This window comes from Dendrobates tinctorius, unplaced genomic scaffold (assembly GCF_039654945.1).
Source record: "Dendrobates tinctorius isolate UK_male_01 unplaced genomic scaffold, ASM3965494v1 ptg000116l, whole genome shotgun sequence".
In the NCBI taxonomy this organism is placed as follows: Eukaryota; Metazoa; Chordata; class Amphibia; order Anura; family Dendrobatidae; genus Dendrobates; species Dendrobates tinctorius.
Window position 1 is genome coordinate 26,926,287 of NW_027361784.1, and position 13,272 is coordinate 26,939,558.

Below are 13,272 nucleotides of genomic sequence, written 5' to 3' on the forward strand. Positions count from 1 at the left end.
TCCACAGTTCAAGTGCGAGAAACGCTGCCAATAAAACTGGGCAACAAAAACAAGAAAAAACATGATGAACAAGCAAAAATAACTTTAAAGCACAACAGTGCAAATACCCTCCTGGGTAACAGAGTTAGTTATTTGAAATGTTATGGCTAGTTGTCCCCTCCTGGGGTTCTGGAAGCTGGTTGCTTGGGCTGCGTCCAGGGGAGATGCTCTGTGTGTCCACCTCCTGGTGGGTTGATGAATTGCTGGTATTCAGCTGGCATAGCTGCTGCCTGAGGTACAGCAGGGGTGGTGACTTGTACCAAGGGATGCTGGATTGGTACCGACGTAGCCTGGCCCACTGGTGTGGGTACAAACACAGTTTTGGTAACTACTGGGGGAGGTTTTTCTGCCGGGGATACACACGCTTTCTCCTTCAGATAAGTTGCCAATAAGTCCTCCGGTATGCGGCGTATGTTTAGGGCGTACCAGCCGCGTAGCCCTTCATGCCGGGTAAAGGTGACATATTCCCCTGGCTGTAGGTCACGCGCTGGGTGTCCCCTCCGGAGGTGAGACTCGACATCCCTCTGGCTGAAAAATAGGTCAGAGATCCTCTGGGGGTCTGCTATGAACCCAAACCCCCGTTCGTGATTAACATTGAGGACCTGACCCCATCCTGCCGAATCCTGGGGACCATAATGTCCAGCACGGACCTTCTCCTTACGGTCCAGGTCAGGGCCCAGCACTGCCAGCCTCCTCTGCTCTCGTGCCCTCTCCTCGGCTGCCAGCTGGCGGATGGTCTCCTGGCATCGGACTCTCGTCTCCTCCTCCTCTTCCTGGGACCGGCCCCTGCCCACCGTGGAGCGCGGCACCACTGTTAGGGGTTCAGGTATTTCCCCCCGTGGACTAGTATCCCGGTCCCAGACCAAGTCCAGCACTACCTGTCCGGCCGCTGTAGCCGGTGGGTACCCAGTGGCTTCCCTAGCTTCAGGGGCGACATGCATACCTGGTGCCTCCTGGCGGTGAGGTCTTGGCTCCGGTGCAGGCACGGTGCGGCTCCTGGTGGCAGTGGTGGCGGTTGGAACTGCCCGGTTAAGCACTGGAGATGGCCGTGGAGCAGATGGTGGCTCCGGATCCGTGGGGATCTCCGGTGGGACCTGCGCAGCCACGCTAGGTCCAGGCAGGGGCTCAGCTTTCTTTGCTTCAAGCCACAGGCCCTCAGATGACTCCTCTGGGCAGACAACGCTCAGCGGCGGTTGCATCGCTGGGATGGTGTTGGACGCTGCCAGGTATTGCAGCCTCCTCCGGCTCCAAGGGTGCTGCCTGGGGTGGAGCTTGTGCAGTGGCGACGGGTACCGGTGCTGAAGGTACCGCCGGTGTAGGCCCCTCCTGGGCATGCTGCAGGTTCAGAGTCCATAAGGCTTCTTGTCTCAGCCGCAGATGGCAGGTCAGTTGGGCTATCTCATCCTCCAGCTGCTGACGGTCCAGATGGGAAGCTGTTATGAATGAGTCACCAGAGGAGGATAAAACAAAAATACAAGCTAAGTCCAGAAAACCAGAGAGGTTGGTAGCTAGCGGATTGCAGACCCCTGATCCTATTCACAACAACTAACAGTAGTCGTGGGGTGTTCCTACGGTGGTCCCAGACACATCGTTCACAGCCGGAGAACTAAATAAACCTAAAGAAAGAAAGGGGAAATCTAAACTGCCCCAGAGCAGACCCCAAAGCAATAGACAGCCCCCAACATGTATTGACGGTGAAAACAGATGAAAACACAAACACAGACAGAAAGACAGGCTGAGCAAATGATGGGGCCCTCACTAACTAGATAGGACAGGAAAGAAAAGCAACTGTCTGCAATCACGCAAAAACCCTGTCAAAAATAATGTCCAACACGTCTGATAGAAAAGGTCCTGAAGTCACTAGACTTCAAAATCACTATATCAGCACTCAGGTATATTCTGAAAACAGGGCAAAGAGATCAACTGATCAGAGACAAAAATGGAGTTCAGCCAGTCCCAACCAGGGCTGGCTGAACACAAACACTAAGTAAACCAGACAAAATCTCATGGAAAAATAGCAGAGAAAAAACTTAGCTTTAGTAGACAGGACTAAACTGGAGGCCAGAGCTCAGAGCAGAGAGGATCACCAGCAACCCAGCAGGGCGTCGGCAGCCTTATATCCACTCAGAGATTCCGGATGTCCAATCACACTCCACCTGTTCAGATGACAGGTTTTTCCCATCCAAATCAATTTCACTACCTCCTTTCACCAGCAGAGGGAGTTGATCGGACATCAAAGGTGATGGAGAAAATGAGCTCATAACAGTACCTCCCCCTTGAGGAGGGGTCACCGAACCCTCATCCACGCCACCAGGGCGATCAGGATGGGCCAGATGAAAAGCACGAACCAATCTTTCGGCATGAATATCGGATGCAGAGACCCAAGAATTATACTCCTGGCCATAACCCTGATACTGAGAAGATAGTGGATTCTCGTCTGGCTAGACGGAGACTCCAGTATTTGGTTAAGTGGAAACTTAACCAAATACTGGAGTCTCCGTCTAGCCAGACGAGAATCCACTATCTTCTCAACCACATATTCCACATTACCTTCAACCAATACAGGGTCAGGAGGTGCCACCACAGGAACTACTGGCTCAACAAACCTCTTTAACAGAGAATTATGAAACACGTTATGGATCTTGAATGTAACAGGAAGAGCCAATCGAAAAGTGACCGGATTAAGAATCTCCAAAATCTTGTAAGGTCCAATAAATCTAGGTTTAAACTTTGGAGAAGCCACCTTCATAGAGATATTCTTTGATGACAACCAAACCATATCACCCACCTTAAACCGGGGACCAATGGTCCTATGCCGGTTGGAAAACCGCTGGGCCTTTTCCTGGGAGAGAGATAACTTATCCACCACTTGGCCCCAGATCTGGTGCATTCTCCCCACCACAGTGTCAACACCTGGGCAGGCAGAAGACTCCACCTGCCCTGAAGAGAATCGAGGATGAAACCCAAAGTTACAAAAAAAAGGTGACATAAAAGTGGCAGAACTAGCTCTATTATTTAAAGCAAATTCGGCCAAGGGCAAAAATGAAACCCAATCATCCTGATCAACAGAAATAAAACATCTCAAATAAGACTCCAAAGTCTGGTTTGTTCTCTCCGTCTGCCCATTGGTCTGAGGGTGAAACGCAGAGGAGAGGGACAACTGAATTCCCAGCTTGGAACAAAAAGTCCTCCAAAATCTAGAAACAAACTGAACTCCTCTGTCAGACACAATGTTCTCAGGAATCCCATGCAAGCGAACCACCTGTTGCAAAAACAAGGGCACCAACTCTGAGGAAGATGGCAACTTAGGGAGTGGTACAAGATGGACCATCTTAGAGAATCTATCACAAATCACCCAAATAACAGTCATTCTCTGAGAGACAGGCATATCAGAAATAAAATCCATTGAAATATGGGTCCATGGCCTCCTGGGCACCGGCAAAGGCATCAACAACCCACTAGAGCGAGAACAAGGTTTAGACCGGGAGCAAGTCCCACAGGACTGCACAAAATTCCTGACATCACGAGACAAGGCGGGCCACCAAAAAGACCGACTCACCAAATCTCTAGTACCAAAAATACCTGGATGACCAGCCAATGCGGAGCAATGAACTTCAGACATTACTCTCTTCCTCCACTGGTCAGGAACATACAATTTTCCAATGGGACAACGCTCAGGTTTGTGTTCCTGGAACTCTTCCAGAGCACGTCTCAAATCGGGCGAGATGGCAGAAAGAACTACCCCCTCACCTAAGATGGTAGCAGGCTTGGTCTCAATAGGAGAATCAGCAAAGAAACTCCTAGAGAGGGTGTCTGCCTTGACATTCTTAGTGCCCGGAAGAAAAGAGACCACAAAATCAAAACGTGTGAAAAACAAGGCCCACCTAGCCTGTCTAGGATTCAAGCGTTTGGCCGACTCAAGGTAAATCAAATTCTTGTGGTCAGTAAGGACCACGACTTGATGTTTAGCTCCCTCCAACCAATGTCTCAACTCCTCAAATGCCCATTTCATGGCTAACAGTTCCCGATTCCCCACATCATAGTTGCGTTCGGATGGGGAGAACTTTCGGGAAAAGAAAGCACAGGGATTCATTTTAGATGTTACCGGATCTTTTTGGGACAAAAACAGCTCCTGCACCAATCTCAGAAGCGTCCACCTCTACCTGAAACTGGAGTGAGACATCAGGTTGCCGCAAAACCGGAGCAGAAATGAACCTCCGCTTCAGCTCCTGAAAGGAAGAAACAGCCTCTGGAGACCAATTCAGCACATCAACACCCTTCTTAGTCAAATCAGTCAATGGTTTGGCAATACCAGAAAATTAGCTATAAATTTACGATAAAAATTAGCAAAACCCAAAAACTTCTGGAGGACCTTCAAAGAAGTGGGCTGAACCCAATCATAAATGGCCTGTACCTTGGCCGGGTCCATTTCAATAGTTGACAGAGACAAAATAAATCCCAAAAATGAAATCCTCTGTACACCAAAGAGACATTTCGATCCCTTAACATACAGGGAATTCTCCCTCAAAATCCGGAACACAGTCCGAACATGTTCCACATGAGAGTCCCAATCCCTGGAAAAGATCAAAATATCATCCAGATAGATGATCAAAAACTTATCCACAAAGTCCCGGAAAATATCGTTCATAAAAGACTGGAAGATGGAAGGGGCATTAGTGAGCCCAAAAGGCATCACCAGTACTCAAAATGTCCCTCCGGAGTATTAAATGCAGTCTTCCATTCATCCCCGTGCTTGATGTGAATAAGATTATACGCTCCCCTAAGGTCAAGTTTGGTAAATCAACAAGCACTTTTGACCCTGGAAAATAAATCAGAAATCTGGGGCGACGGGTACCGATATTAAACAGTGATCTATTTAAGGGAGCGATAGTCAATACATGGCCTTAATGAGCCATCTTTCTTGGCCACAAAAAAAGCCAGCACCTAAAGGTGAAGAGGATGGTCTTATATGACCCTTCTCTAATGACTCCTTGATATAAGATCGCATAGCATCATGTTCAGGAACAGATAAGTTGAAAAGCCGACCTTTGGGAAATTTACACCCGGGCATCAACTCAATTGCACAATCATAACTCCTATGAGGAGGCAAAGACGCAGACTTATTCTCACTAAATACATCATAAAAATCAGCCAAATAGTCAGGATGTCACGATACTAGTGGATACAACTGGACACCAGTGGCTAGGTCAAAGAGACTACAGACACAGTGGGTTGTGCAAGCAATATTGTATTAATGATCTGAATGCAATATAGCATATAAGTCCAGATAAATGTTCAGTCAATATGATAAAAGGTAATAGCAGAGCTGATACTCTGCGACACAGCATGCAAAGTCACTGAGCAATGCGGGCACAAGACACAGACTCTTGCAGAGCGGAGGAACACACTAGCTGGCTGGAGTTCTTACTTCACCGCAGGTGTAGTCAGGCAGAGGTTCCTGAAGTCAAGTGTTCAGCAATCACTCGGTCAGCAGGCAGGGATCCAGACGTGCAGGTTGGCAGAGGACTCCGCCGTTAAGAGAGGACCAACAGGGATAGTAAGTCCAGGCTTGGGACTGCAGAGGCACAAAGTCCAATACATAATACACAAGCAATGAATCAGAGCAGGTGCTGGCTTTATATAAAGCTTTGGCAGGAAGCAAGATGGCCGACGTGGAAACATCAAGATCCATGTTAACTAAGGGCAAGTCTAAGGGCAAGAGAAACAGATTCCAGGACTGGATACTGACACAGGAACATCATGCGACTGGGGAGAGGTGGAGAAAACAGGAGCGTCACAAAGAGCACACCGACAACCCCAACTCACCACAGACACAGGTTTCCAATCCAAAACTGGATTATGGATTTGCAACCAGGGAAATCCCAGAACAATGGTATCATGCAAATTATGCAACACCAAAAATCTGCAATTTTCTTGATGGTCTGGGGCGACCCGCATTACCACCTGGGTCCAAAACTGAGGTTTATTCTTCGCCAAAGGAGTAGCATCAATACCCCTCAAAGGAATAGGGGTCTGCAGGGGTACTATAGGAAAACCACAATGCTTAGCGAAGTCAAAATCCATCAGATTCAAAGCTACTCCTGAATCCACAAATGCCTTAGCAGAAAATGTAGACAAGGAGCAGATCAAGGTAACAGCCAAAAGGAACTTAGGCTGCACACTGCCCATCGCAAATGAGTGAGCAAAACATTTCTCTCAATTAGGGCAGTCTGAAATAGCATGAGAAGCATCGCCACAAAAGAGGCATAACTTATTACGCCTTCTAAACTCTTGACGTTGTGCCCTAGACAAAACCCTATCACATTGCATGGGTTCAGAGGTTTGTTCGAAAGTCGGCACCGCCTCTCGCGTAGTTTTACGTTCTCGTAAACGTCGATCAACTTGAATGGCCAATGACAGAGTCGTCAAAACCAGAGGGGACAGGAAATCCCACCATAACATCCTTTACGGTTTCTGCCAAACCCTTCCGAAACAGAGCTGCTAGGGCATCATCATTCCATTTAGTAAGGACCGCCCACTTTCGGAATTTTTGACAATATAACTCTGCAGCATCCTCACCCTGGTTCAATGCCAATAAGGTTTTCTCAGCTTGATCAATAGCATTAGGCTCATCATACAATAACCCCAGGGCTTGACAAAAACGCATCTACATTAGCCAGAATAGGATCTCCAGGTGTCAGAGAAAAGGCCCAGTCCTGGGGATCGCCGCATAGCAGGGAAATGACAATTTTAACCTGCTGCACCGAGCTCCCCAAGGAGTTAGGCTTCAAAGCAAGAAATAGTTTACAATTAAAGTTCAGAAATTTAGACCGATCCCCAGAAAACACATCAGAAGTAGGGATCTTTGGTTCTACAACAGATGATTGGGTGAGATAAGCAGAAATTCTCCGCACTTCAGCAGCGAGCTGCTCAACACGATCGGACAATTGCCTAGTCTCCATTAAGGAAAAAATCCTCCTACGGCCCAAGAGAAAAAAGAGGAAAAAATATATAAAAAATTCTGACACTTTTTTTTTCTTTTTTTGCAATTCTTTCCTTCTTTTGAGCACCCTAGAATCTACAGTTTGGCCGGTGATTCTGTTATGAATGGGTCACTGAGGAGGAGAGCTCAATAGGCTATACCACCAGAACACCAGAGAGGTTGGTCACTCAGCGGATTGCAGACCCCTGATCTTAACAACACAACTAGCAGTAGCTGTGGAGCGTTCCTACGTTGCCCTAGACCCTTCGTCAAAGCCGGCGGACTAACTAAGCCTAAAGACAGAAAAGTGAAATCTAAACTGCCCCGGAGCAGATCCCCAAAGGAATAGATAGCCCCCAAACATATATTGTCGGTGAGACAAGATGAAGCACAAAACACAGACAGAAAATAGACTGAGCAAATGATGGGGCCCACACTGACTAGATAGGACAGGACAGAAAAGGCATTCTCTGCAATCACGCAAAAACCCTAACAATTCCAACATGACTGATGTACAAAAATACTGTGGTTTGCACAACCTCGCCCCCACTATATCAGCACTCAGGTGTGAACTGGCAGCTAGCAACAGGCTAATATAGCAGGGGACTGAGCAAACAAACACAAGATCCAAAAATACAGGGCAGGAGCCAGCAGCCCCGGGAGGAGCAAGCTGACCCCTGACAGCAAGGCAAAATCAGATGCAAAGGATTTAGCAAATGACACTTAGCTGAAAAATGCAGAATCAGGCAGGAGACAGATCCACAGAAAGGAGTATCACCGGCAGCCACTGAGAGAAGTCTGCTCCCTTATGTAGTCCCAGTCACTACCCCCACTCCTCCAATTATCCTCTGCAGCTGTTGGGTTAACATCATGTTGACCAGCTCCGCTACCAGCAGTATCCATCAGAGGGAGACTTGCCTCAAAAGTCGGACCAAGAGAGTTCACAACAGTTAGGGCTAGGGTTAGGGCTAGGGTTAGTGCTAGGGTTAGGGCTAGGGTTAGGGGTGTGTTGGGGTTAGGGTTGGAGTTAGAATTGGGGGGTTTCCACTGTTTTGGCACATCAGGGGCTTTACAAACACGACATGGCGCCCGATCTCAATTCCAGCCAAAAAGTCAAATGGTGCTGCTTCCCTTCCGAGCTCTGCCATGCACCCAAATAGTGGTTTACCCCCACATATGGGGTATCAGCATACTCAGGACAAATTGCACAATAACTTTTGGGGTCCTGTTACCCTTGGGAAAATAAAAATTGGGGGTGAAAAGATCATTTTTGTCAAAAAAATATGACTTTTTTAATTGTACGGCTGTACGTTATAAACTTCTGTGAAGCCCTTGAGGGTTCAAAGTGCTCACCACATATCTAAATAAGTTCCTTGGGGGGGTCTAGTTTCCAAAATGGGGTCACTTGTGGGGGGTTTCCACTGTTTAGGCACATCAGGAGCTCTCCAAACATGACATGGCATCGCATCTGAATTTCAGCCAATTTTGCAGTGAAAAAGTCAAACGGCGCTCCTTCCCTTCTGAGCTCTGCCATGCGCCCAAACCATGGTTCCCCCCACATATCAGGTATCAGCATACTCAGGACAAATTGCACAATAACTTTTCCAGCCTAATTTCTCCTGTTACCCTTGGTAAAATAAAAAAATTGAACCTGAAGTAATTTTTTTGTGAAAAAAAGTTAAATGTTCATTTTTTTTAAGCTTTCAAAAAATTCCTGTGAAGCACCTGAAGGGTTAATAAACTTCTTGAATGTGGTTTTGAGCATCTTGAGGGGTGCAGTTTTTAGAATGGTGTCACTTTTGGGTATTTTCTATCATATAGACCCCTCAAAGTGACTTCAAATGTGATGTGGTCCCTAAAAATAAAATGGTGTTGTAGAAATGAGAAATCGCTGGTCAACTTTTAAACCTTATAACTTCCTAACAAAAAAAAAAAAAATTGTTTCAAAAATTGTGCTGATGTAAAGCAGACATGTGGGAAATGTTATTTATTAACTATTATGTGTCACATAACTCTCTGATTTTAGGGCATAAAAATTCAAAGTTTGAAAATTGCAAAATTTTCAAAATTTTCGCCATATTTCCGTTTTTTTCATAAATAAATGCAAGTTATAGCGAAGAAATTTTACCACTAAAGTGAGGTAAAATATGTCATGAGAAAACATTCTCAGAATCGCCTAGAACCGTTGAAGCGTTCCTGAGTTATTACCTCATAAAGGGACAGTGGTCAGAATTGTAAAAATTGACCCGGGAGTTAACGTGCAAACAACCCTTGGTAGTAAAGGGGTTAAAGAACTAAAAATGTAAAAAAAATGGATATGAATTAGGATTTCATGAGCCGGATTGGAGGATGTAACGTCATAGGACGAAATCATTTTTCACTTAATGACAAAGATCTGTAAACAGCAGTTGTCGACAGTTTCCAAGTTTCAACAGACAACTTATACTAGAGGGTTTATCTTGTTTTGGCATCGCCTGTGCACTATTAGGCTGTGTGCACACGATGCGGATTCTGCTGCGTTTCCGCAGCGGTTTTGGCCCTGTGGAAACGCAGCAGTTCCGCAGACCAAGTACAGTACAATGAAACCCTATGGGTTTTCAAAAACGCTGTGCTGACGGTGCGTTTTTTTCCGCGCGGTTTACAAACCGCAGCATGTCAATTGTTTGGGCGGTTTCCGCAGCGGTTTCACACCTTCAACATAGTAGAGGTGTGAAACCGCAGGGCAAAACCGCAGACCAAACCGCAGGACACTTTACCTGCGGTTCCGCGCGGAAAAACCTGCAGGTGAATCTGCAACGTGTGCATATAGCTTTAGGTTCACAAGCAGTGGCTCTTGCTTTGACAGATGTTAGATAACCTCATGTAACGCTCTTTTTACCTGTTGCGGTAGTAACAGAAAATGACGGGCTGTTTATTTGCCGCTGCCATGTCGTTGTCAGAGATTCGTCATTCCCCATAATTCTGTCATAAGACAGAGAAAAAACAAGATCAGAAATAACAACTATTCAACAGGACCTTTGTGGTCCATAGAAGACACCCCTATCTAATAGTGGACCGGATAACTTGCTTTATTTCGGAATATAATCACTTGTGTACATACAGTGTAGATGGATATATGATCTGGTTTGTCATTTTTTTTACTTTCAGGGCATTCATCTCAGTAGCAGAGAAAAAAACCAAAATGGTGAACACGACTGCTCTGGATAAGAAAAGGGTAACGCTCTGCAAACAGGAACTGGTAAGGCCTCTTTCACACTTCCGTTTTTGACAATCAGTCAAGATCCGCCAATTTTGAAAAAAAACGGATACGCCATTTTTTTTTGCGGATCCGTTTTTTTCCCCATTGACTTTCATTATTGGCGGATCCTGACTGATTGCCGTCCGTTGCATCCGTTTTTTTGAGGATCCGCCACAATGTTAGTGTCCGTCACCATCCTCAAAGATTTCCAAACGGACCTTGCAACGTTTTTTTGCCCGGCGGATCCTCCAGACACTGAATTAACCCCAAAATCTGTCTGGGTGCCGGACAAAAAAAAAAAAAAATATTCTCTCTCTCTCTCTCTCAAACACGGGCACACACTACTGGTTTTAGCTTACAAATACTAATGTAAAATACTGATCAACTAATGAACGAGTAAACGTGGCCTAATATTGATGGGCTCAGCGTGCCCAAAATGATGATGGACTCATTGTGCCCACAATGGTGATGCCCTCAGTGTTTCCACAATGGTGATGCCCTCATTGTGTCCACAATGGTGATGCCCTCAGTGTGCACATAATGGTGATGCCCTCAGTGTTTCCACAATGGTGATGCCCTCAGTGTGCACATAATGGTGATGCCCTCAGTGTTTCCACAATGGTGATGGCCTCAGTGTTTCCACAATGGTGATGCCCTCAGTGTGCACATAATGGTGATGCCCTCAGTGTGCACATAATGGTGATGCCCTCAGTGTTTCCACAATGGTGATGCCCTCGGTGTTTCCACAATGGTGATGCCCTCAGTGTTTCCACAATGGTGATGGCCTCAGTGTTTCCACAATGGTGATGGCCTCAGTGTTTCCACAATGGTGATGGCCTCAGTGTTTCCACAATGGTGATGGCCTCATTGTTTCCACAATGGTGATGCCCTCAGTGTTTCCACAATGGTGATGCCCTCAGTGTTTCCACAATGGTGATGGCCTCAGTGTGCACATAATGGTGATGGCCTCAGTGTTTCCACAATGGTGATGGCCTCAGTGTTTCCACAATGGTGATGGCCTCAGTGTTTCCACAATGGTGATGCCCTCAGTGTTTCCACAATGGTGATGCCCTCATTGTGTCCACTATGGTGATGCCCTCAGTGTGCACATAATGGTGATGCCCTCATTGTGCCCACAATGGTGATGCCCTCAGTGTGCACATAATGGTGATGCCCTCAGTGTGCACATAATGGTGATGCCCTCAGTGTGCACATAATGGTGATGCCCTCAGTGTTTCCACAATGGTGATAGCCTCAGTGTTTCCACAATGGTGATCCCCTCAGTGTTTCCACAATGGTGATGCCCTCGGTGTTTCAACAATGGTGATGCCCTCAGTGTTTCCACAATGGTGATGGCCTCAGTGTTTCCACAATGGTGATGGCCTCAGTGTTTCCACAATGGTGATGGCCTCAGTGTTTCCACAATGGTGATGGCCTCAGTGTTTCCACAATGGTGATGACCTCAGTGTTTCCACAATGGTGATGGCCTCAGTGTTTCCACAATGGTGATGCCCTCAGTGTTTCCACAATGGTGATGCCCTCAGTGTTTCCACAATGGTGATGGACTCGGTGTGCACATAATGGTGATGGCCTCAGTGTGCACATAATGGTGATGGCCTCAGTGTGCACATAATGGTGATGGACTCAGTTTGCACATAATGGTGATGGACTCAGTGTACCCACAATGGTGATGGCCTCAGTGTGGACATAATGGTGATGGCTTCATTGTACCCACAATGGGGATGGCCTCTGCGTACCCACAATAGGGATGGCCTCTGTGTGCCCACAATTTTGATGCCCTCAGTGTGCCAACAATGGTGATGCCCTCAGTGTGCCCACAATAGTTATGCCTTCAGTGTGCCCACAATGGTGATGTCCTCAGTGTGCCCACAATGGTGATGGCTTCAGAGTGCACATAATGGTGATGCCCTCAGTGTGCCCACAATAGTTATGCCTTCAGTGTGCCCACAATGGTGATGTCCTCAGTGTGCCCACAATGGTGATGGCCTCAGAGTGCACATAATGGTGATGCCCTCAGTGTGCCCACAATAGTTATGCCTTCAGTGTGCCCACAATGGTGATGTCCTCAGTGTGCCCACAATGGTGATGGCCTCAGAGTGCACATAATGGTGATGGCCTCAGTATGTCCACAATGGTGATGGCCTCATTGTGTCTACAATGGTGATGGCCTCAGTGTGCACATAATGGTGATGGCTTCAGTGTACCCACAATGGTGATGGCCTCTGTGTGCCCACAATTTTGATGCCCTCAGTGTGCCAACAATAGTTATGCCCTCAGTGTGCCCACAATGGTGATGCCCTCAGTGTGCACATAATGGTGATGGCCTCAGAGTGTCCACAATGGTGATGGCTTCAGTGTGTCCACAATGGTGATGGCCTCAGTGTGCACATAATGGTGATGGCCTCAGTATGGTCATTAGGGTTATAGCCTTATTTGCCTGAAAGGATGATGGCCACATTGCCATAACCTTTTCTTCGCTAGTCTGAGTCCCATTGAGCAATCATAGTCTCAATGTCCCCATAATGGTGATAGGTAAAGTACTCTTATAACTTGAAAACAATTACTGTATATGATTGTCCCCATAAGTTACTCAATGCTAGGACCAGTCACAGTGCCCCATATCAATGTCATCTGTGAAGTGCCATAACAGCAGCCGCAGATGCCTCACACAGATGGCTGCAGCCAATCACCCTAACACTCATGGCAAGAATATCAGTCAAACATTCCTGCAGAGATAAAATATTCTATACCGTGATCTTAGGCTTTCATTCATGTTTTTTGTATACATGATCATGTCTTTCTTTATAGGAGGGAATGTCCAGCGAAGCAAAAGCAATTGTACAGCAGAAGAAGAAGATGTCAATGAATGAGATGACCAGGGAAATGCAGAGTTTCATTGATAGGATCAAGTTTCTGGTGGACGAGGTAAATTATAAAGTTCTATCATTTTCTTATGTGCTATACCTGACAAGTGGAGTAAATATCAAATATT

General features: G+C 46.5%; 1 protein-coding gene across 1 annotated transcript in view; it reads left to right on the top strand.

Moving 5' to 3' along the window:
• The window catches only part of FER1L6 (fer-1 like family member 6), a 241,960-nt gene that overhangs the window by 98,730 nt on the left and 129,958 nt on the right, over positions 1-13,272 (top strand). The window contains exons 16-17 of the mRNA XM_073590299.1: positions 10,169-10,259; positions 13,089-13,205. Of these exons, the coding sequence (XP_073446400.1) occupies positions 10,169-10,259; positions 13,089-13,205 (208 nt within the window). The remainder of the gene's footprint in view (positions 1-10,168; positions 10,260-13,088; positions 13,206-13,272) is intronic.